The sequence below is a fragment of the Pithys albifrons genome, chromosome 2 (genome assembly GCF_047495875.1).
Source record: "Pithys albifrons albifrons isolate INPA30051 chromosome 2, PitAlb_v1, whole genome shotgun sequence".
In the NCBI taxonomy this organism is placed as follows: domain Eukaryota; kingdom Metazoa; phylum Chordata; class Aves; order Passeriformes; family Thamnophilidae; genus Pithys; species Pithys albifrons.
In genome coordinates, this window is record NC_092459.1 from 81,347,823 (window position 1) to 81,374,017 (window position 26,195).

Consider the following 26,195-nt stretch of genomic DNA (forward strand, 5'->3'; position numbering starts at 1 on the left):
GGTTGGCAGTGATTATCACACTGTAGTGCCTTCTGCCCTACTCCACATCCACACAGGGTGACCCACTCTGTGTCTGGCAGGGAAAATACAATTATGTCCTCAAAGTGTAAAGTTTTGGTCATGACAACAAACAAGTTATTTTTCAAATTAATTTCCTGAAGAAACAAGAATATGGCACCTTATTGTCTGCAATGTTATCTCCTCTCCACTAAATTTGCACTTTCTACCCTGCTCTTCCAAAAGGCACACAACTTCAACTGTTATTCCACATGGCAACGTTTCCAGTTGCTGTGTCCAACATGGCAACTCAGCAAAGCAACAGACACAGCTTATTTCTTCACTGATTAATCAGCTGTGCACGAGATGAAGTGAAGTGACACTGCTGTCAATATACCTACACCTCTTCATGTAGAAGTGTTCAGGTCTCAACTAGGCTCAGAAATACTTTACAGTATTGAAAAGGTTTAAAAAGAGGAAGAAGAAGGTGGTTCAAGGGTAGGGCTGATACAACAACAAAAAAGTTAGGATTCAAAGATATCCAACAATTTTGTTCAGGTAGGCAAAGGCAAAAAGATGAGACCAAAGGGCATGGTCTGCAGGGTATCAGTTTGGTGGCAATGAATAGAAATGGAGCTTAACACAAAACATTGATGACTAAAATTACTGCAAAAAGTCATCACTGAATTTGATGGACACTGACATCAGTTGGCTGACATCACTTAGTTGTCATTCACGTAACTTGCTTAAGAATCTGAAGCATGCACATCTGCCTTCTAGAACTGTATGTCAAACTATACAGAGCTACTGAGCACTTAAATACTGAGATAGTTAAGCTACATATTGCATCTTTAAGTGGCTAACTATAGATTGAAAAGTCCAAGTTTAACTTACTTTGTCCCATGCAATAAAAATAAGTGCATTTCTCAAAGCTGTGGCAGAAGCTGCAGTTAACTGAGAACTAAACTTCCCTCTTCAAGACTGTTCCCAACTTACTGCTTCCAGAAGGTCTGTGTATAAAATAACCACATGCATACTGAAAACGTCCCACAGTTTGAATCCAGCAGTGTTTCTGTTCAAATACTTTGGTAGTTTCATTTTAAACAAAGCTCACAAGTTTTTCTTTTGGTTGGCTGCTATCAGCTTTTTAAAATACAAACCTTAGCCACGAGCTGAGTCTCCAGTAAATTCAGCTCTGATGCTTTTGGAAGATTCTTCTCAGAGATGGAGTGATGTGTATTTGATTTCAATGGGCTGGATGCAACAAAAGAAGTAGAAGCTCTGCACGGTGACTGCCAGCTTTCATCCTGTGCCACAGCACAGGCAGGAACAGGACAAACCATGAAATCCAGCAATCTGTTAAGATACACAATTAAACTATGAACATAAGTAAACACATGAAAAAAGTCATGCTATGGTCATCTGTGATGATACAGAACAAAAACATTTGATGAAAAACAAATACAGGCAAAGCCTCGCTGCTGGGGAGATGTGTCAGGCCCACAAACAAGTGACAGGCACTTTGGTGTGTTTATCAAAGTTTATCCACCAACAGCTTGATGGTAGTCAAAGTTTTAGTGTCAGCTATCTTAAACTCTGTAAGTACATTTACCATATGTTAATAAATGTATTTTCATAACTATCACACCAGAAAAACCGTCTCTCCACGTATTAATTTTGATTAATTGACTCTCAAATGTTGTATGTTGTAAGTACAAAGAAGTGAAATAAAGCTTTATTCACATGTACCTTCTCACAAAACCCTAACATAATTCAGACAATTTTCTTTCTTTCACTCTCTTCCCCCAAACCTGTAGCTCAAGACTTAAGCTTTGTGAAAAGGCTGCTTACCTTTCATATTGTGAGATACTTGTTTTCTGCTCCTTTCCTAATGCTACTTCTCCAGTTTTGGACAATACTTTACTGGTGAAAGTTGCTCTTCTATGCACATTTCCTGCATTACCTTGTCTTGTTACTGCTGATAATGCCTTTGGCCTTAGGTCTGTAAAGCAAGTGGGAAAATACCAATCTTGTGTAATCAAAGTGATGGTTGGTTATCCATATTTATCCCTTCTAAAAGTTACCTTCTCTCAAGACTGATGAAGACAGAGGGTAAGGCGTGGCTCTCTCCACAGCCAGCTTCCTTTGAACTGTAGGCAGGATTTTGCTGTATTGGTCTAACAGAGAATTTCTGGCAACTGCTCTCTCTCTCAAGTGAGGATCACGATTATTCTGACGTAAAAATATGTAAAGCAAGAAGTTAACTATTTACAAGAAATTTGTTGGATGGAACTATCTCTGCTTTTTCTATTTAGGGCCTAGATTTGCCCTACAGATACAGTAAAATATGTCCACTGTACAGAACCACGGCGAGTTCTATCCAGCCACATGCCAGTTTCACCTGGTAGTTTTAGCAAAGTGCAAGGAAGACTGGAATAATAGAAGAACCTACAACTCCCAGTTGAGACTACCCTGGCACCTTGTAGAGCTTTATTCTCATATACTTGTTATCACCTGGGATTTTCAAATGGCTTACAGAAGAGTGGGCTTTCCCGTGGTTTTCCTGAAATAATACCAAAGTCCAAGATGACTGAAAACACAAAACAACTGCAAATTATGTTGGACAAAATTGTGGAAAGATTAAAGTAAGTTAGAAAAAACCATCTGCACAAACCTTGCTGGAACACAGTTTTCACATAGGCAGAACCTAAACCTTCCAAGATCACCAAGTTTTATTTTCTGAAAAAGTATGCTTCCAGAAAACTGCAAATGTATCAGAGATCCCTAACACAAGTTCACATAACACAATTTCATCTCAGTATAGTGAGAAACGTAGGGAAGAATTTATGTCATAAAAGTAGCATGAAAGTTGTGGAATCACAGAGCTTGCCCTATAGTTACAGAACATAATTTTAAAAACACAAACTATTAAGCAAAATCCACTACACATATTTTACCTTTGGAACATCTATCGAGGCCATTCTCAGAAAAATAAAATCGTGTGCAAGACACGACATACAACACACACTTCATTCCACAGAAATGAGTGAAACAAAAAATTTCTGTAGTCTAAATCATACATAGCAAAGGGATCTGAGAAACTGCATGAACAGATGGGCTGGTAGACAAGATACATATTTATTCCTCAGATGCAAACAATTTTAAGTGGAGTGAACCATGGTCTGTAACATTTAATTTATAATCTCACATAACAGCTTTACCATAGTAAAATTATTCCTAGTCTTTCAAAGAATGGTATAAAAACAAAGCAGAGTTTTTATTGAGGACTATCAAAACTGGTTGCCACAACTACAGACTTGCACACTCAATAGGACTTCTACTCTTACCATGAGATTAGCCTTCATTGACTGATTCAGCTGGAGTGCTGGGATATAGTTGGCACGCTGCAGATGGTGGACTAAAAGGAATTCGTGATTCTGAACACCAGCATTGCTCTGTAAAAACTTCTCAAGACACTCCTGTGAGAAACAGCACATGACAAAAACTCATTATGATTCTGCCTCTTCTCTGGCCAAAGAGACCATTAAGACTTTTTCTGCTTCTCCACACTTACTTTTTCAGTGTCTGTGAATGGCAGCTTCAGTAAATCTTCCATTAGCCCCATCTCCTGACAGATTTCATACATGTGTTTTAACAGCTCTTCTATGTTTAACTTGGTGCTATGTTGCTGCAACAGACCCCAAGCCTCCACCATGCACCTGTGGGTCATTTGGCAGAGATGAAAAGGAATAGCAACAGTATAACCAGAGATACCCCAAAGTCATTGTATTCACTCAAAGATCAAAGGAAAGGCAGAGGATCACGTTTGTCTTATCTGTCCTCCACCCCTCCCAAGATCTGAAAGCCAAACAGTGGAATACGTTTCCTTACCTATTGGACAACAACACGGTGAGGCAAAGCCGCACTTCGCTGCTGCTGGACATGGATGGCTTCATCATCTGCATGTACCTGAGGGCTCGCCGGTGCTCCCCCTGGCACATGAGCGACTGAATAATTCTCCTGTGTTGCCAGGGTACAGTTTTGATTGTAGCTGGGTGAAAGAGCAGGGCCAGAGAATTCTGGACAAGTTAAGAGATCAGGTTTAGTAAGATGGGTACACACACACACGACACCTACAGTCAAAACTTTCTTAAGCAAGGCTGGAGATGGGTTAAACAAACTCAGATGTCTAACTAATGAAATGTCAATAGAAATTCTTCAGTATTTGCAAATTAAAATTCAGCCATACAGAACAAAGTGAATGTTTTCAAAGGAGTAATTCAGGCTTTTCTAAGTTAACAAATCTCTATGTACAAACACTCCTTTTTACAAATACAATACTGAATAATAGGTTACTCTACAAACAAATTGATTCTATTGACATAGTGACAGCTGAAAAGTAACTTCTGCAGTCTTCTTTCTGTCTCAAATCTTGCTGCTACCATCATAGCTTTCACATTTAAAGTACCAAAACACTGCTTTTGAGAGTGCTCAACAGCTCTGCTGAAAACTTCTTACAACACATAGCTCTGAAAATTCACATATCAAGCGTTATTAAAGCAGATTACTCCTTTAATTGATTTCCTGTCAAACTAGTTAAAACAAAATTTCAAATCATAACTTATTGCTACAGATGTCAGAGCAATGCTACCAAAAGAGCTCTACTGTTCTAGCACCTTCTAATAGCTAAACACCATTTTAAAAAATCATTTTATTGATTACAGCTCTGCACTGCAATTTCTATCTAAGTAAACCGTTACACACTTACTTCATAATCATTGTGATCTAGAAACCAAAACCCTTCAATAAGCTTAACGAGACCCCAAGGGACAGCAAAGGCCGTTAGAAAAGAGTCGATTAAACTTTCTGTTTTAGGAGAGTAATGCATGATATCCAACAGCAAGTAAATTGTCTGAGAGTGAGCACCTAATTAAGGCAAATAAATTGGTAAGATCAACAATTTGTCACATTGCACTTAAGAGAACAATGAAATAAGAATATAAAAATCGTAGGAAACAGAACATACTAACATATTAGTCTTGCCATTTTAAGCTATTATAATCTAAACGCAGTCAGGTCATAATGATAAATCCCATTCTGAACAAGCAGCCAGGAAGAAACTCTCTTGGATTTCTGTAAGGCAATCACAAGGGCCAAATTTGCATAATTAAATAGTGCCATTATAAACTTAGGCTCCTCCTTTAGTCAGTGGAGCTATTGGTCAGGCATTCAAAACACTTTAACTTCCAATGCTTAGTTATTAAAATGAACAAATGCTGCATTCTAAATACTCTGGAAATGACAGAAAAAAATATGTAAATTATGGTGGCCTTAAAATACAACTTAGCACTGAGTAATAGAAACTGGATTTAAATTGGCATGTGGATCCTGCATTTGAAGTGTTATTTTCCCTTTCTGATGTTGGTTGTGAGGGACATAATAAAACAGCTTGGGGGCACAACAGTATTTAAACCCTTTGCTCTCTAGGTTCCCCTCTCAGGTTAGCCAACAAACAACAAAAGCAAGTCTGCATGTGCCAGCAGCTTAAAAATTAGTTTTCTGTCCAGTGACTGTCCTCCCTCTTTATTATTCTATGTGCCTGCACTTTTAACACAACAAAATAAAGCACTGTTAGCTGAGCTGGAAAATGGATGATTGAGAAAACCACTGTTAGGAATTCCCTCTGCTCTGAAGCAGCACATTTTAGTGCACCATTCCAACAAACAGTCATTTCTAGATACATAGGTGCTTAAAAAATTTAAAAGTGGCACATTTTGAGAAAAGCTGTGGGAAGTTTTTATCTTTAACATTTTTTTAGGGAACCTGTTTTCTCATATCAGAAAAGACAGCAGTAAAACACTGAAAAAAAAAGATATTAGAAAAGATCCAAACTAGAAAGAAACAGAGCAATGCTTCTGTCTAGGACTTATTTCTGTAGTCAATGTGTTCATTTCCACTGTGTTTGAAGCATAAATTAAAAAGTCTTGTTAAACACGAAGGTGACAAACATTTAAGAGCATTTGTGTTCCCGTCCTGAAGGTGTAAGAACAAAAACCAGAAAGGATACAATTGCATGTTTGTCGCTTTCTTCAACACTCTCAAGCAAGTAGAGATCCAGCAGTGCCTGAAATGAAACATTAAAACGTTTTCTACTGCTCCTGTCTTTCAAAAGCATTGGCTTTTGGGGACTGGCTGCTGCTGGTGGTGTTTCCAGTGAACATAACACTCACATGTAAACTAGCAGGTGGGTATTTCCCAGTTCCGCCTTCATCTCTCTGCCACAACTTCTCAACTTGGTCTCCTAACTGGGAAACCATTCCATCAATCATCAAGCAGTCAGAATCCCATTTTCCTCTGGAACAAAAAGGAGCATGGATTTGGACACAATAAACCACTAAGTCCAGCCTCTCAGTGTAACACATATCCTCCAGTCAAAACAAAACAAACCTCCCCTGAGTCAAAGAGATGAACACAAACAGAGACATGATGATGGCTTGAAAGGCACAAGAAAGACATTTCTCTGTCAAGAGGAAAGATGGTCCCCAGGTCACAATGAATTAGGAAAGGACTCCAAAGTAGAAATCCAAGAGAAAAGTTGCAAGTTTTCAGGTTTTCTTTGTAGTTATATTAAGTGTAATACCAAGGAAGTGCAGACTAGGGCTCTTAATGCAAAAATAACCATCTCCTACAGTCTTAACAGTGGGAGCTTTTTAGAGCTTTCCTGTAAGTCTTACCTTGATAAACGCTCAAGTTTCTGTCGGTGACCAGTATAGTAGCTCTGAATCAAAGGATAATTGTAGAAAGGTCTAGACAAATGCATATGATCATCTACAGGCAATAAAGTAAAAGCAAGTTAAAAAAGTAAGACCACGTTTTTCAACTAAAACTTCACAGTAAAAAGAAAGAAGATCAGACAAGCATCAGGAAGCTTTTGTCTCTCAAAGAAGCCAGCCCTTTTTCTACCTTTGCTAAAAGTGATCTAAGACAGAAGGTTTGTTTACTTCTTTTTGCCTCAAGATCCATTTCAACTTTTCAGCTGATGTAGCACTCAGAGAATTTAGTGTAAGCACATGTTCACTCATAATTAAACAACTCTCAAAAGGAATGTTTTTTCAATGTGTCATGTGAGCATTCATGAATCTATTTAAACTAGAAGCAAATCTAAGGAGTATTTTCACCTCAGGCAATAAACAAAAGGTAACGCTTGACTGTAAAAAACAAGAGTTCTAGTATTACAGATTATGCTTACCTAGATCCTCAGAAGGGAGGCTGGATCGACAGAACCAGATGACCACTTGAGCATACAAAGAAATGAGGCTCGTTACCAGCTGCTCATTTGTGAAGTCTGTAGATCCTGCAAAAAAAGGCATGAGATGATAAAACTGAACTATCAAATACACTCAAAGAAGACATTTGTTTCTCACATAGCAGAGATTTTGACCATAGCAAAGGGATGGTCATCTATTCCCCTCAATATGCCAACAAGAATATATAATATTGCAAGCTACAAAAATTCAAGGAATACTTTTCAGCATTATCACTTAATTGCTGTAACTGCCACCCAATTGCTTTCACAGCTTATTGCTGAATCAGTGTAGCCTCCTCTACTACCCACTCACATCACCTCCACAACCAGCTGTTCCCCAAACTCAAAGCATCTCAAATCCTAGTCCCAACTTCTCAGATTTAAGCCCCTCCTCCCAGCTCAATCTGACTCTCTCCCAGCTGTCCAAAACAACAACAGCTCATGTCTCTGGTTACAACCCAAGCATCCTTCCAAATCTGCATCAAACAGACCAGACATTCAGCAGTGCTGTCACCAACCTTTCTCAGTGAGCTCTCGTGCCTCTGTTAGGAAACAGTTTAAGACTGTGCTAAGGTTGCTCAAAAGCAACTGGCAGTGCTGAAGGGACTGTAATGTCTGTGGGTCAAGGAAGTTGCAGGAGCCATCAAACAGTGGAGCACCTGGGCAAGAACAAAGATGAAATCGTTAGTCTGCACAGCAACTGCAGAGTTCCAAAGGACACTTCAACAACCACCTGCAGTATCACGTACCTGCAGATCGACTGGATAAGAACCCTTACCAAGAATTATTTTGCACTTGGAAAATGCCAACAGGAGTACTCACACATTTGGTCCAGTTCATCTTTTGTACAGATCACTTTGTTCCACGTCCACTCAAGAACAAAACGTAAATTACCAGCAGAACTTGGCTGCTCTTTTTAAAAAGAAAAAGCAAAACAAGGAATGAATCCACAAGGTCAAACTAAAACATACACACCATGAAAACAATGTAAGGAGCATTACCTTCAGAAGTCCAATGTTTAATGCATCCAGTCAGAAGTTCTAAAGAACCTGTCTGCACAGCAGCTGACAATACAGCTTCCAACTGCTCCTCCTACACAGAACAGACAAAATAAAATGAGAATCTCACATACTTGTGATACGTGAACCATCCACAGAAGTGTTTGTTTCTAACTGGACACTCATTCAGACATCAAAGTCAATTAGTGCATATGCAACTAATTTCACATTCTTCTTCTTAATTCTAGCCACTACCTGGACTGCTTGTTGCTCTGAGGAACACAGTGAAGTTTTCCTCTGACATTTCAATGTACTGTAGGCTAATTCCTATCTGCATCTGCATGCTTTTGCTTTTTAGTCTCCATTTACTGAGTTCCAAGTAATTATTTTGAGTTACAAATCATTCTAATATCCATTATGTGCTTTGTGCACACACAGCTCAGGGCAAGCAGCTCCCCACAGTAGCAAGACATGAAGCAGCTTTGACATCCAAAACATTAAGCTGGAAGTTGTTTAAGCACTAGAAAAGAAGTGAAATATTTCAGTTCTAAGGGGCTTAGATTTCAGGCTGTTCAAATACTGTAGTATAATGTGATGGTGATCCTTGAGAATGACAATGTACAGGGATGAACACACTTTGGAAATAATGTAGCAGCTTATTTCAAGTGGTGTTCAGCCATTTCTTTCAGGTGAAATGATCCTGCATAACATTTTACATTTTCTTTTTTATTTTCCTCTATGCTTGTTATTTTGGGTCTTTTTAAATTCAAAAGTATGTTTGCCTTCCAGGTAAAATCAGTACATTCAAAGAAACTTTTACACATTAAAAAACATACATGATATTTCCATCTTTTACTGAATGTGAGTTTGAGATAAGGAACCACACTAAATACTACTTACAGTGGCAAACAAAACTCCAAACCAAGCTTCTTGACTTCAATTCTGTAATTTCTCTTTCTAGCATTCAAAAGCAATTGCCACTTAAATGCACAACAACTCTCTGAACAATAGGCACAATTAAGCAAAGGTCATCACAAAACTTTTTGCTTTCTTAAGTTATTCCAAAGCAGACCTGACATGATAATATCTAGTTGGAACATAAGAGTCTTCATTAGGCTTATAAAATAAGCATTCTATGGGCTGGGTCAGCTTTCTAAGAGGACGGTTCCCAGTCAGGCTCAGTAGTCTGGATCTAACAATACTTTTATGTTTGCTAAATAAAGTCAACACCTGCCTTTTAATGCAACTTGCAAATCACATAAAAATCAGATTATAGTGTCTTCTAGCCTCTACAGTGCCACTGGACAGGATGGATGTATTTCTCCCTGGATTTCCCACTCACCTGACTCAAACTGGATGGCTGGACATCAGCCAATCCTGAAGTCAGCAAGCCAGCTACAAGACACTCAGTGCAGCTGTCATGAATGGCTTCACTTGTTAATGGACCAGATTTCATCAAAAACTTCAAGGTCTGAAACATCAGTCAAAAAACACTGATTAAGTAAATATTAATACTCAATCACTAGGGTTCTGTCTTAAAAACAGCAGCCAAATTAACAGTTCCAGTTTATAAAAAATATCCTGTAGAAGAAACTACCAGCCCTTGCAATGATGAAGGGTTTTCCAGCTTCTTTGTCACTACCTAGGTCCTGCTTTTTCTGTGAACACTGAAACAAATTACATTCTGTAGAGAATAAACCTAACACACAGCTTTAAATAACTCTTTGGAACACCACTTCTATACTTGTGTGTGCAGAAGCTTAGTAATTTTGGAATATTTAATGGGCTGGAACTTAATTCAAAGGATTTGTCATAAACTGTGCAGTGGCTCAGAAGTTATGATTTGACCAAGCTGAGGATTAAAACTATTAGTTTCTTCTTAAATAATTTAATAATTTTTCCTTTTCTCCATTCTGTTCTGCTTTCTCAAAACCCTAAATCCAGGCTGCGCAGTTTGACTTATAAGTAATAAAGAAGCAACTGCTTTCTGCAACTTCCACAATGTATTGTTCTTGCTCCTACAGCAATGCTGCACTCCTTTCCAGGCATCCAGTCCCTGCTCTTACTTCCCTGCAACAGAAATATTTCCGCAAAACTGGCAGGATATGATTGCAGTTATGCATGTGGACACACGGGATGAGCATAAAATGATCTCCAACCCTCAAAGCAGTTCAACTTGGAAAAGGTTCATCTCATTCTCAATACAGATACAGTAAAAAAGTCACCTCTTTCTGGAAGCCGGTGCAGGTCACGTGAATGACTCCTGAGTTCAGCAAGCACGTAACATCTGCAGAAACAAGGAACCTGTGACAGCCTTCCAAACTCTCACAGTGATGTTATGACCAGTTCTGTTCTTAAAATAGTGGGATCTGGAAACACACACCCTCAGTGCCCCTTTTCTTCATCACATCACTTACAAACTTCCTTTAAAAAGTATTTCTCTCTGTAGAAACTATCTGAAGTGCTCCTGAGGTGCTGTGCTTTGTGCCTCAGCTCAAAGTCATTGCATTTTACAACCATCACCCCTTCACAGGCTACATTACAGAAGCACCAACACTCAGCAGACTGTTAGATACATTTCACAATATTAAAGACCTTGTTAGTATAATGTAACCAGAGTTAGGTTTGTGAAGGTTTGGGGTTTTTTTCATTTGGTTTGGTTTTTGCATGATAAACAATGAATAAGAGAACCACTAAGTGCATTTGACCTCAGCTGAAGTTTGTCACTATTAAAAGCACTGAAATACCTACCAAAATTATAGGTGCTTGGATTAAAAAATTGCTCAGGGGGTGGATAAGAAGGAGGAACTCCCCGACTTAGACTCCGCTCATGTACCAAGATATCCAAAATGAGATTTGGAGACGTCATGCTTGTTACAGTATCCAGTGACCACAATGCAAAATAGGGGCAATCATGAAGGAATTCTTCTGGCCTTAAAAGAAAACAAGTGCATAAGCTGAACACTGACATTTAAATTAATTATTTGTGGGATTACTGAAAACAACTTAATGAAAACCTACCTCAGTGAGTCTGGCATTTGAGCATGATACCAGCGATTAATGTCAAATACACCCAAATAAGTAGATGGTTTTCCCTGACCATACGTATTCACTTGCCAACTGAAGATTGATACGCTGGTGTCAGGAGAGATTACTGTCAAAGAGAAGACATTGTTTCTTACTATAAGAAATACAAAGTATCTGCTGTTTTGAAAATATCACCTTCTACTTTGGCTTAATTCTGTTATTTCAGTCGTGAAACACACACTCCACTAAGAATGATAAAAACAATTTACAGAATATCAAACATCTCCGTGACAGGTTTCGGTGATACTGTCTCTTGTTCAAATTATATTTCTTGTAAACCAAATTAAATACAAAATTATTAACAAATTAAGTTTTGGATGCTAGTTGAATATTTTAGGGGAAAAATAACCCAGAGGCACATACATTGCTACTTTTAGAATGTATATAGATATTTATCTTACAAGTTGTGTCACTGAGCTAGTATGATGGATTTCCAGATTTGACTCAATTACAAGTTTAAAGAATAGCTCTTTTCCAGCATATTCACAATGAAAGAACACAATTATAATACTAAATAAATAAATAAATAGGTAACTATATTAATTAAAAACACAAACAGAAAATTGAAACACAGATTTAAACATAAAGCAATCACAGTGTTTTTATTTTGGTTCTCTCAGTAAGTGAATGCTCTGTCTTCTCTGGGGAGAATCGTTTCTCTAGACACAAAGCAAAGTATGTGAATATCATTTATTCCAACAAAGTAAGGAACAAAAGAAGATAGCATGTTTGGCAAAATATTGCTTTGTTTCCTGTTGAATTCATAGCAACTGTTTATGGTTCCTCACAGACTTTGCTAAGTCTCATTGAGAACTTCTGTGCCATTTCAATTTTGTTAGCTGCTGAAACTGCCTTTGAATATAACAATTACTTTCAAAACTCAGAAGACAGCTTCATTGCTAGCCTCAACACACATCCAACAGAAGCTCATGTGTGCCTAGAACTTAATGTGAGCAGGTTCTGAATAAAATCTAATCAGAAACCATCAGAAAACAAACAGGTATTTCACCATGCCTTTTGACTTGACAAAAATGAAACAGGAAAGGTTTTTCTTCTCATTATTTTAGGGGGTTGGGGTTTTTTAGAGGTGGGGTGTGGTTCATTCTCAACCAGCTGTCATCCAGATCCTTTTCTACCAGGCAGATTTCCAGTCACTCTTCCCCAAGCCTGTAGCTTTGCAAGGGGTTGTTGAACCTCATACACTTGGCCTTGGCCCATTTATCCTGCCTGCCCCCACTAGCAGAGCCTTCCTATCCTCCAGCAAATCAACACTCCTGTCCAAGGTGGTTCCAGACCAACTGGACATACACTCGACCCCTTTGTCCAGATCATTGTTAAAGACATTCCATAGGACTGGCCTCCATACAGAGCCCTGGGGAAACCACCAGTGACTGGCTGCCAACCAGATGTAGCCATAGGCTCGATCAGGTCAAAAATCTGCAGTTAACACGCTTAAGCAACAGACAGAATAATCTTACTGTTCAAAGATGACAACTGGCAGAACAAACTGACTGACCAGCATTACACAGATGATCTCACCACACATCTTTCTAAGCTGTCAGCAAGTGTAATATAAAACCTATTTTTCCCTTAAAGAATGATGTTCAGAGGTTTAAAGAAGTCCCATATAACTGAAGCACCCAATTTTTTTAAATAAGCTCAAAAAGCTTGGCTAGACTGTGGATACAGAACAGCATTCAGTGCCAAGATTCCCAAACCAAATAGTTCAGAATAACCAAACATGGACATCAGAACAAACCTTCAGTAACACTGTCCTCTCTGTCAACATGGTTTTGAAATTTTTCTATGATCTGAAAGCTGAGGAATTTACTACTGCTGATCTGCCCTCTCACGGGAAAAAATCCACCACTGAGATCTAAACTGTACAGTTTGACACAGCTTTTAAAATCCTGAGGAAAAAAAATGAAGAGGAGAGAAAAGGTAATTCTGACATTAAAAACATACATTATACCTACATATGAAATAATGCGAACATCAATATAATATGCGTATAATACTATATGTTTCCCATGAATAGAAACTACATCTGACATGCAAGAGAGTCAAATCATAACAGGCAAGTTGCAAGTTTGGCTTTAAAGGTTCTTGCACATTATCAAAATTTAGCATTTCCATAACATTAGTCAGATCTGAACATGTTTTGCAGAATTCCTTGGAACATCAAGGGGTCTTTACAAACCAGAATATATACCTACAAAAAGCTATCTGAAATAATGCAACACATATGCATATAAAGGTCTTTGCTCCTGTCTTGATTACAGAACCTGACATTGCAGCAGCTAAAGCTCCTCCAAAGAGATATTAGGTATACGTTATTTGAAGTCCAGACGACAGAGCTCAAAAGAAAAACAACACTATAAAACAGAGATCAGAAGCATATAAAGATGTATCTATGACCATATTTTAAGAAACAGTGGCAGACAGAATCTTCCTCAAGTCTACAGCTTGGTTACACAAACCTATTCAAAGCCTTGTCTTCTCTTTCTATGTGCCATTCACATGATGTTTAAATTAAGAATATTTTCATTGTAAGAGTTATTTCCTCTTCATAAATTGAATATATACAGGCTCTTTGCAGATGAATCTAGTTGGAACACATGACTCTGCAGTATAAAATTGTATGACTTGTTTTTGAAAAGTATGGACAAAGGTCATGCCTGAGAAACTCACCAAAAGATTTTTTTCCTTTCATTTCCTTCCTGAACTTCATTGTAAATATGAGCCTGACCAACTTAACTGATACTTGTGGAAATTTGATCGTTTCATGTCTCACATACAGGCACATCTTACCTCATACATGACTTGTCCAGATGCCAGACGTTTCCTGTCACCAAAGGTCAACTGCAACAGATGTAAACTCACAACATCACCTTCACTGGGAAAGGTACAAATTAGGAAATTGGATTACAAAGCTGCTTCACAATCCTCATTATCGTTTTATTACTCAAGAGTATGCTCTTGCTGAAAAGAAAAACACCATTTCCCAAAATTCAATAATTAGTCCCATTTAGCCACTAAAACACAAAGAAGAAAAGTTTGACACTAACAGTTTCAGGGGCAAATGCTAACCATATCACTGGAAAGCTTTAATAAGTTGTATGGACCAAAAAAAATTGCTGGAAATAGTTCTTAACAATAAAGTGTTCTCCATCAAAACTGCTTTGAAGTCAAATTTAAGAAGACTGACACTCTATGAGCAGCTGGGCTGATTAAGTACCTTGCTGAGGCTGAGGGAGAGAGGTATCTTTCTTCCCTTCCCACCAAAGTTCTAGCTCCTCTCTTGCATGCACTGAACCCTTCCACGCTATGACTTGATTCCTTAGCCCATCAGGAAACCATTGATTTGTCTGCTGAACACTGTTTTCTGCCAAGGAAGCCAAACTGGCTCACAAAGGCTGCTGAAGCTGTCACAAGGCAACCAGCAAAACTGTCACCTCCCTCCTTTAGGAACAGCTGTATGTGAACAAATATTTAAAAAAAAAAAACAAAGTCAGTATCTTATGGCAATTTTTATTCACCTCTGTTGTGTAGACTGAACTGCCCACAAGTAGCAACAATTGTGAAGATCACTCTCAGACTCTTGAAAAGTCAGAGCACAGACAGGAATCCTTCCTCCTCCAAGATTAGTGTAGTGCCTACAGGTTTGAAAAACAAAAAAAAGAAGACAGAAGATGAATAAGTTAGTCAAGAAAGCAAGTACTTGTTATGCAGAAGCCAAGAGGTGAGGAAATTTCTGCCCATCAAATGCAATAACCTAGGTTTATGTCCTACTCTGCCTGAGGAGGAGTAACAGAAATTACTACTTCAGCTGCTGGGCAAAAGACGGTTCCTACTGCTGAAGCCTACTTCAATACTGAACTTAAAATGCAGTAAATCTGAACAAATCTAAACAGCACCAAACAGAAGGAGTTTCTCATTTCTTTCTTTGGGTATTGTAACTCCTTTTTCTTCCAGACTTCTGAACCATAGCTGTATCTTCACAGTATTTTCTTGTCATCTATTTATGCCTCCACTATTTATACATCAGTAGTTTTCAGTGAGTCACTGTAGATTCGCGTATGTAAAGTGCTACTTGAATTTGGACAAATAATTCAAATGAGATTGCTCTTTAAAATATATTATTAAATTTTCTATTGTTTAGAAATTTACAAGTCCCTTATTGTCATCTTTAAGACTTCAAATGACAATTTGATTCATGTTCATCCTTGCCTTAGAATAGATCAACTCCCTATCTCCATCAAGGATGTAATGAATGAAATGCAGTTATCAGGCAGGGATCAGCTATTGAATTTTGCTGTCCCTCTAGCTTTATCCTTGACACTTTAGAGAATATTATCAGCAAAATCACAGCATTCACATATTGAAGCCTTTCAAAGTATGCACTAATTGCAGTAACCTGTTCTGAAAAACACCTTCTAAAACCTGTATCATCAAAATTGACACATTCCCTGGTTCTACTGAATACTACTGGATACAACAAACTGACTTACAAAATCAGATCTATCACATCCCTACTGCCTAACATGACTCAAAGCAGCATGCATTCCACAATTCCTCAATCCACAAACACAGTAAAGAAAGCAATCTTAGTCCACTGCAGAGAAAGTGCTTCACTTAACACATGTATCACTTAATATTTATTTTAAAACAGGATTTAAGAACATTCCAAGGTTATACTCAACATTTAAGACATTAAAGAAGGTCTCTTGAAATTAACATACTTTCTGAAGATAAAAACTGAGACCACTGCATCTCCAACCATGGCCAAGTGGAAAGGACTACTTACGCCCTCTTCAAAGTTTCCATATTTCCCAGTGACAGGTAACCATTGGAAAAACCCACAACGAGCTGGTTGCTTCTGCTTATGTAGCACAGGGTTGATACTGCGGTTCCTGAGGGTCTTCGTAACTGAAAACAGAGGTGCCTCCCTTCTCTGATCACAGCTTCTCTTCTTTGTGGAACTTCAGCAGGAATTCTAGTGACAACTTCCAGATCTACACACAAAAGCAGGAAATAAATATGTTATGCCATCTCAGTTGCATTTTAAACTGATGTGACAACATGTAGAATCCAATTCTACCATCCCACACAAAACATCCATTTCTGCAAAACATTTTTGCTGTTTCTGTTTCGGTATCTATCTAAGAATGGAAGAACTCTGATTGAACAGGTATTCTCACTCCTAGTTCAAAACCACATACAAGTGTAACTGCTGGAGACAAATTCTTGGACTCTGAAAATCAGGAGCTTGGGCCTCACCATGAACATCGTGAAGGGACATCAGCTCTTGAAGTCACTCTTGCAATAGCCAAAACAGTCTATGTCATATGAACACACAACTTACAGAGTTCATTCATCCAATGCAGGATTTTTATCCTAAGTCAGATTTATTTCAAATACAAGCCCAAGGTTTGCCCCATTAAAGGAAATAGGAGAACACTCCCAAGAAATACCCTACCTCAGACACAACTTCCTATCAGGAAGCTGCACTGACTCAGACTGTGAAATTCCTGCATCCCACTGGCAAGTATCACAGTGACAGAGTGATCTGGGTGGGAAGAGGCATTTCTAACACCAAGAGCAGTATTAAACCATTGCCATTTTTGATCAGTTCAAGACCATAGCATGTCCAACTCCCACCTGCAATAAGTAGTCAGAAATGTCAGAAACACCAAGAGTCACTCTGCACTCTGGTATCTTCACAGTGGGATGCACACTGGTTTTTTACAAGACACAAGTCTTCTTACTTCTAAACTCAAGTGTAAAAACTGCAGGCTTACCTGAGGCTTCTATTTCATTCTGACTGCAAGATAAATCATCCAAACAAAGGTCCACTAGAAGTATATGACCAACATCTGTAGCCACTGCTGCCACTCCAAAGAGCCATCGCAGGCTCTGATGCAGGTGCCGAGTGCTCACACTGGCTCCTCCGTCATTGCTGATGGGCTCTATAGCTGTGACCTACAGGAAAACTGCAAGTCAATATTGAAGCTGTTTGACAAGATAAACAGTATTCACTCAAAAGTGAAGCCAGTTGTTAGCATGTCAGAAACGAATAAATACGGCATCGTAACACTTAATAACAAAGCATTGTTTCCAATTATATTTAAAAAAAAGAAATTTATAAAAACAAAGCTCTCTCCACTTACATGGGACATTCTATCATTACAATTTACCAATTTCCATTTCCTACTTAGAAATAATTAAGTTCAACAAAACACATAAAATCAGTTACATGCAAGAAGCTTTATCATATCCAGGGGACATATATAAGAGAAATAAAACTAAATCTAGATCTCCCACTGCTCACAGCCCATCAACACTGGGATACAGTCCAGCCCTTCTTTGCCAAACACAGAACTCAGGTCTTCAGGTCAGATAAGGCAGTGGCCAAGGGACACAGTGGACACCATTTCCATGGGAACCAAACATTCTTAGAAAGGGCTGAAGGGACATGATGGCTTCACAAAAATTACACTTAGACTGAAAACACCCAACAGACAAAGTCAAAGAAGTTTTAAATGCACACCAGCACTGCTGCAGATGTCAATGAAAACTAAAGCCAACCCAACCAGCCTGAGGCAGAAGTGCTCTCTGCTCCCTGACATCCCAAGCAGTCTGCACACACCTTCAGGACAAGGTGAAGACACACCTTTCAGCACCCACAGCGCAACAGTGACTGCTCTAGCAGAGACACAAGCACACAAAGGCTCCTGGACTAAAACTGTACAGCAGAAGAACATGGGCTATTGTTTAGCCTCTTACAAAATCCAATGCCAGGAAAACAGGCAGCTTTACCTTTGGCTGAGAAGAAGTGAATATCACAAGGGAGTCCAGTGTTTTAGGCAAATTTTTTTTACCCCAGAAGTGGCGAAAAATAACCAACCCCTAAACTCTGCAAAATTTTCTCATTTCCCACATTAAGCACTTGCTGTGACTCACTGCCTGGACTCCACTACAGAATTCACCTTTCATCTTGGCCACACAAACTCCAGTCTCAGAGGGACCCCAGTCATTTAAGCAACTCTGTTTGCTTTCAGAAGTCCTATGATGCAAATTAAATTTTCGATCCTCTCTGCTGCTCTAAGGACTAGCAAAAGCATTTTGATTATTTGAGTTCTTGCTGCTCCAAGTCTTTGTGACTGCTATGGGGGAATAACGGTACACATCTTGCTGCAGAATTAGCCAAAGTTCAAGTATTGCTGCTTCTAACATTTTTTTTTTTGAAGAATTTTTTTTCATTGTACAACTGGCTCCAGGTGAATCTTTTTCACCTTGCATAGAGTCTTCCAAAATTGTTTTGTTGTTACTTCAATTTTCCATGTACAAGCTCCTGAAACAACATATTTTTTCCACTGCACTGTCCATTGCTTTCCCCTGTTCTCCAAGAGTACTGCCAACTCACTTGGGGAATGAACAAAGAAAACTTTCTGCAGCTCACTGAATCTGAATGCTGACTCTGAATCTGCCTCATATAAACCAGAAAAATACCTTTTGACAGTTCTTAAATATGCAACCACTAGAAACACATAAAAAATAGTTCAGAAAGCATGGTGCTCATTAAAGCCTTAGGACAATAATGACAACAGTGCAGAAAGGGATATTGAGAAAAAGGTTCTCTTGACTGGGTGCTTCAAAGTCACAATATGTTAAAACAATATTAAAGACGTATGTCCCACAAAGAGACACTCCAGAGCTTTCCCTGAGACAGGATTATGTAGAACCTAACAATACAAAAGCTTCATTTCCCCAAAAAGGTACATACCCTGCCTGGAAGAACAACTGCTTTAACCACTCTGGAGATCCCGAGGTCGTACAGACACAGAACACTTCCCTCTGCTTCTTCCAACCCCACCAGGAGTCCAGTTCTCTTCTGCCACGAGAACTCCTTTACCACGCGAACAGTGGGAGGCTGCTCATTGACTCCACTGAAACGATACGCGGAGAGCCGCTCTCCTGTCACAGAGTTCACGACCTCCAGCTGAGGACCACACGCCAGCCAGGCCAGGCCACTTCTGCCTGTAAGAGAAAAGAAAGCTGACGAAACAAATCCCCAGCACAAGATTGAAACAATGCAGAAGTCACTGTCACTGCACCTTTCCTTCAACAAACACACCAAATAGAGGAAAATCAACTTATCTTCTTTTGGACAATTATTTAAAATTGTCCTTTGCAAACCTCTACCAATACACCTTACAATTAACAATCTCATTCTTTTGCATTTGTACTTGTCATTCCTCAGGAATGCTGACTGTCTGTGAAAAAGATTATAATATACTGATCTCAAGTCTTTATGCCATAGAATAGAATCATAGAATCGATTGGGTTGAAAAAGACCTCGGAGATCACCGAGTCCAACCCTTGGTCCAACTCCAGTCCATTTACTAGATCATGGCACTCAGCGCCACGTCCAATCTGCGTTTAAAAATCTCTAGGGATGGTGAATCCACCACCTCTCTGGGCAGCCCATTCCAATGCCTGATTACTCTCTCTGGAAAGAATTTTTTTCTGATATCCAACTTAAATTTCCCCTGGCAGAGCTTAAGCCCATGCCCCCTTGTCCTATTGCTGAGTGCCTGGGAGAAGAGACCAGCCCCCACCTGGCTAGAACTTCCCTTCAGGTAGTTATAGACAGTGATGAGGTCACCTCTGAGCCTCCTCTTCTCCAGGCTAAACAACCCCAGCTCCCTCAGCCTCTCCCCACAGGACTTGTGCTCCAGTCACTTCACCAGCCTTGTTGCTCTTCTCTGGACTCACTCCAGCACCTCAATATCCTTTCTGAACTGAGGGGCCCAGAACTGAACAGAGTACTCAAGGTGTGACCTCACCAACGCAGAGTACAGGGGAAGGATCACTTCCCTGGTCCTGCTGGCACGCTATTTTTGATACAGGACAGGATCCCATTGGCCTTCTTGGCCACCTGGGCACACTGTTGGCTCATGTTGAGCTTCCTGTCAATTAGTACTCCAAGGTCCCTTTCTGCCTGGCTGCTCTCCAGTCACTCTGTGCCCAGCCTGTAGCGCTGCAGGGAGTTGTTGTGGCCAAAGTGCAGGACCCGGCACTTGGCCTTATTGAACTTCATCCCATTGGAATCAGCCCATCTCTCAAGTCTATCCAGATTCCTCTGCAGAGCCCTCCTGCCTTCCAGCAGGTCGACACTCCTTCCCAGCTTGGTGTCATCAGCAAATTTGCTGATGATGGACTCAATCCCCTCATCTAAATCATCAATAAAGATGTTAAACAGGACTGGACCCAACACAGACCCCTGGGGAACACCACTGGTGACTGGCCACCAGCTGGATGCAGCTCCGTTCACCAGCACTCTTTGGGCCTGACCCTCCAGCTAGCTCCTAACCCAGGAGAGGGTACACTTGTCCAGGCCATGGGCTACCAGCTTTTCCAGGAGTATATTATGGGAGACAGTGTCAAAGGCCTTGCTGAAGTCCAGATAGACCACATCCACAGCCTTCCCCTCATCCACCAGGTGGGTCACCTGAGCGTAAAAAGAGATCAGGTTGGTCAGACAGGACCTGCCCCTCCTAAACCCATGCTGGCTGGGTCTAATCCCTTGTCCACCCTGAAGGTGCTGTGTGATTGCACTCAGGATGAACTGCTCCATAACCCTGCCAGGCACGGAGGTCAGGCTGACAGGCCTGTATTTGCTAGGGTCCTGCTTGCAGCCCTTTTTGTGGATTGGGGTGACATTCGCCAACCTCCAATCATCTGGGACCTCCCCAGAGAGCCAGGACTGTTGGAAGACGATGGAGAGCGGTTTGGCAAGCTCTTCTGCCAGCTCCTTCATCACCCTGGGATGGATCCTGTCTGGTCCCATAGACTTGTTAGGATCCAGCTGGCTCAGTAAGTCAGTAACTATATCCTCCTGGAATACAGGAGGGCTATTCAGCTCCCTCTCCCTGTCTACCAGCTCCAGAGGCCAGTTGTCTTGAAGGCCACCTGTCTTACTGGTGAAAACTGAGGCAAAGTAGGTGTTAAGTACCTCAGCCTTCTCCTCATCTTCCTTAACTATATTTCCCTTCAAGTCCAACAGAGAATGGAGGTTTTCCTTGCCCCTCCTTTTGTTATTAATGTATTTATAAAAGGACTTTTTGTTATCCCTAACTGAAATAGCCAAATTTACTTCAAATTCCACTTTTCTTTCCCTAATTTTTTTCCTGCATGACCTAGCTCTATCTGTAAATTCTTCATAAGTAGCCAGCCCTTTTTTCCATAGTCTGTAAACTTTCTTTTTATCCCTGATTTCTTGCAGAATCTCCTTATTTAACCAAGCTGGCTGTCTTCCCCTCCGGCTGGCCTTTCGACACACTGGGACAGCCTGTTGCTGTGCATTCAAAATTTCCTTCTTAAAACATGTCCATCCCTCCTGGACCCCCTTGCCTTTAAGGGTTGTTTCCCAGGGTATGCTCTGAATCAGTTCTTTGAATAGGCCAAAATCTGCTCTCCGGAAGTCCAAAGTAGAGGTTTTAATGGTGGCTCTCCTTACATCCCTGAGGACTGAAAATTCTATTATTTCATGGTCACTATGCCCCTGGCAGCCTCCAACCACTACATCATCTACCAGCCCCTCTCTGTTTGTAAACAGTAGGTCTAGCAGGGCCTTACCCCTGGTAGGCTCATTTACCAGTTGATGAAGGAAATTGTCCTCTATACACTCCAGGAACCTCCTTGACTGCCTCTTCTCTGCAGTATGAAGCTCCCAGCAAATATCTGGCAGGTTAAAGTCAGCCACAAGAGCAAGGGCTGGAGATTTTGAGACATCCGCCAGCTGCTTGTAGAACAATTCATCTCCATCATCCTGGTTGGGCAGTCTGTAACAGACACCCACAAGGGTGTCAGCCTTGTTGGCCTTGCCCCTGATTCTGGCCCACAGGCACTCAACCTTGTCACTGCTGACCTCAACTTCAACAGAGTCAAGAGACTCTCTAACATATAAAGCCACCCCTCCACCTCTCCTTCCCTGCCTGTCCTTTCTGAAGAGCTTGTAGACCCCATAGCAGCACTCCAGTCATGTGATTCATCCCACCACGTTTCTGTGACAGCAACTATGTCATAGTTTTCCTGCTGCACTATGGCTTCCAGCTCCTCTTGTTTGTTTCCCATACTGCGTGCATTGGTGTACATGCACTTCAGCTGGGCCATTGATTTCATTCTCAACTCGGGCTCTATGCCCTTAGGCCTATCTCTGGAGAGCCCAGTTGCTGTCCCTTCCCCCTTCAAACCTAGTTTAAAGCCCTCCTAACCAACCCTGCCAACTTATGGGCTACAGTTCTTTTGCCCTTCCTAGATAAATGAAGCCCATCTGCTTTGACGAGACTGGGCAACACGGAGTTTGCCCCATGATCAAAAAACCCAAAATTTTGATGATAGCACCATCCCTTAAGCCACCTATTGGTAAGCTGGGCTTTCCTAAACCTCTCCTCATTCATCCCAGCTAGCACAGGAACTGAGGTAATTACTACCTGTGCTCCTGTCCCATGAAGAGATCGGGTCAGTGCCTTGAAATCTTTTTTAATTACTCTGGTACTCCTTTTATTAATGTCATCACTTCCAACCTGGACAACCAACAGCAGGGTTGGATAAGCTTAGGAAGTCTTTTGGTAATATCCCTCACCCTGGCCCCGGGAAGGCAGCAAACTTCCCTGTGGGACGGGTCTGGCCGACATATAGGGCCCTCAGTTCCCCTCAGAAGGGAGTCACCGATTACATCAACCCTTCTCTTTTTCCTCTTACCTATAGTTGTAACCCGTCCGGTAGACTGGGAGTAACCAGAAAACCTTGTAGACAGATCCTCCTCCTGACTGTCCTCCAACAGATTGTCCGAGTCCAGGGCCATACACCTGTTTTTTAAGGGCACCCTGGCAGGTGAAAGGGGTCGAGAGGGGGTGTTTTTGCCTCTATGACCAGGCACCTGTTTCCATTTGTCCCCATCCCTATGGTCTGTTCTGTCTGCCTGATGGCAGGAGGGGCTGGGCTTCACCACCTCCTGCTGGGCTTCCTTAGGAGTGAAAAGGGTGTGACTCCACCAGTCAATTTCCCTTTCACTCTCCCTTATGTTTCTGAGCCTCTCGACCTCTTCCTTTAGCTCTGCCACCAGACCCAGCAAATCGTTCACCTGCTCACATCATATGCAGGCGCTTCTCATACTGTCCTCTGGTAGTAGGTCCAGGCTCAAACAGTCTATGCAGCCAGAGGCCTGAGTGGCTGCATCCTTTTTAGAGGGTTCTGTCTGTATTGACACCCCTCTACTGGTAATATTTTGCTACAATCCGTCAAATACATACAGGAGTGCAAGCTGCAAAGCATACTGCAAATATAACGCATCTAAACCAATTCATTTCCAGTTTTTTAATTTTACTTGACACATGACTGCTCTGGGAAGGGATTTGGGCATCAACATGGAATTACCTTAAAAGGAGCACTGCATGCACAAAGGTAAACTTTTTCAAGTGCTGATCACAGAAAGAACATATGTTGCTTCACTGAAGAACTTCAAGCTCAAAGAAGGATTACCTCCACTACAGCACTTACAATCAGGTAGAGAAGATTTTTCCTGGTCTTAACAGAAGCTCAGACATACAGGGAGGCATCCAGTTCAACTTTCATGTAGCCTAGAAAGTCAACTCCCTAATCTGCTTAGCTGCCTTCAGCAACTCTCACTGGGTCCTCACCCACATCCTATTAAATACTTTGGAAATATGGGGGCAGCACTTACCAGAGCTGTCCTCTCCCTTCTGTCTTTTAATTCAGACTAGAGAAGAAAAAGCAGCACGTTCTGCCGCTCTCTACTATGCAGGAGAACTATTTCTGCAAGGGATGTTATGATGGATGTAGAGCTTGAGCTGGTAAAAAGAAATACAGCCCAAAACAACACTACTTTTTTCAAAACTGCCTTCTATTTTGTTCAAAACTGAGGAAGACTCATTCACTCAGCAGTCATGGTATAAAGTATTTTAATAGCACAAGATTGTTGCAGGCTTTTGTAATTTCAATGCCTAACTGTGTTAATGGTTTAATGTTATCATTTCTAGTTTTCTAGTTTGCTTCAGTTTGTCTAGTTCTAGTTGTTCCTGTTTGTTCTATCAGAACCTGATGCATTTTAACAGAACCATACGGATGTTGTGACTTTGCCCTTCAGGCAACAACAACTTCACACCCAAACTGAATTTAAAGGAAAATGCTCACCTCCAGAAAACTTCCCACACAGCACAGAGTCTAAGGTGATCTCAGCATCCTTAAGGGCCTCAACAGTCACCTCTGGAAACTGCAGCAGACTGCTCATTAGCTGAGCCGTTAGGTCTCGCATTCTTCACTGGAAACAAAGGAAAAAAGATAAAAATAGTCTCATGTCAGCCATAAATATTTTTGAGGATGACCCAAGTTTCATCAGTATACTATGAAAAATCTCCTATATATCACTTGGAGCTCTATTTGCTAGAAAACAATTGAACTTGGGACAGTTTTTCTTCTCATTGCAAAGCAAAAGAAGATTCCTTTGACTTTCTGATGCCTATGAGATCATCAACTAAAAGTGTTGCAGTGGTATGGACAAGACAAATAACAGGGAAGAAAACAACACGTCAAGTTCAAGTCCACTCACACAGGTTAGTAAGATGTGATCTCAGAAAAATTATGTATTAAAAAACTTGTCAATAAGAGGTGTAGCTTTCCATTTGTCCTTCTCCTAGGTTTAATACTTGAATATTTGTTGTCAGTTCTGCTAGTAGAAACCACACATCATTTATGTCCTTGTTCACTTTTTGTATTCCTGATATTTTCAAACAGTATAGACTTCCATAGTGGTTGCCCACATCGATGGACTCTGCAGAAGCACCTGAACGGCCACACCTGGCCCGACACCCCAAACAGGTGTGCCAACCGTCCTGGCATAGGCAAGTCCCCAAATTTTCCCTGGCACAATCAGGAGGCAATTGTTAGACCTGAAAGACCAACCCTGAGCTTTCTACCGGCAGAAGCTCCAGACTGGAGCCACAGTTTATTAAGGAAGACACACAGCACTTTTGTTTAAGCCAGCAACTTTGCTGCGTGATGCTTTGCCTCATGCACACACCCAGAGACCCCCACAAATGGCACTGGATTCCTGCAAAGCTGTGCCCTCCCTGTTACACCCATCCCTCGTCCCACAGTCGCCACTCCACACACAGAGTGCATTTCCCGCCTCCTCCATCTGGAAGCAAAGAAATGACTCACATTCCCAAGAGGGAAGCAGTGTAGGGTCCCTTCAGTGAAGGTGTGCAGTGAATGACCTATTAATCAAACCATCAGACCCCTTAATTCCTAGAGCAGCAAATCACACGCTCCTTGGCTCTTACACACCACAGCCTCCTACTGAGGCTTCTACCTGGCTAAATATCCACCCTGCTGTTGCCATGCACAGCCTCGCTACTTTCAGGAACAGTATAGACAGATGATAGATAGATAGATAGATAGATAGATAGATAGATAGATAGATAGATAGATAGATAGATAGATAGATAGATTACCTGCACAAGGGTACATGAAACATGAAAGCATGTGCTACATTACAGTGCACAGCCCACGTGAAGCCCCAGTGGCAGCTGCAGGTGGGAATTGCTGCCAACGGCAGGGGAGCAGCAGTTAACAGACCTCACTAACCATTGCCCAACAGTGAGAGCTCTGCAACAGCTCCAACCGGCCCAGCTGCTCAGAAACAGGTTGCACAGCTTATGTTACCAGGGCCAGCAACTTTTCTGATGAATATGTATACCCCGGGTAAGAAATGTGTGTCC

The 26,195-nt window shown here is 40.9% G+C and overlaps 1 protein-coding gene across 1 annotated transcript; it reads right to left on the reverse strand.

The window, feature by feature from the left end:
• Positions 1-1,844: 1,844 nt before the first annotated feature.
• On the reverse strand, positions 1,845-25,943 carry LOC139681617 (protein ELYS-like). Its single transcript, XM_071575124.1, has 25 exons — positions 25,929-25,943; positions 24,610-24,736; positions 19,175-19,428; positions 17,190-17,370; positions 16,196-16,403; positions 14,928-15,044; positions 14,200-14,284; positions 13,148-13,298; positions 11,323-11,455; positions 11,053-11,234; positions 10,527-10,588; positions 9,644-9,772; positions 8,305-8,395; positions 8,126-8,215; positions 7,822-7,962; positions 7,247-7,351; positions 6,732-6,825; positions 6,228-6,351; positions 6,065-6,121; positions 4,766-4,909; positions 3,889-4,076; positions 3,572-3,716; positions 3,345-3,476; positions 2,082-2,229; positions 1,845-1,999 (listed from the first exon to the last, which is right to left on the reverse strand). The coding sequence occupies exons 2-25, from the start codon at positions 24,728-24,730 to the stop codon at positions 1,845-1,847; spliced, it is 3,237 nt and encodes a 1,078-aa protein (XP_071431225.1). The 5' UTR covers positions 24,731-24,736; positions 25,929-25,943.
• Positions 25,944-26,195: the final 252 nt, after the last annotated feature.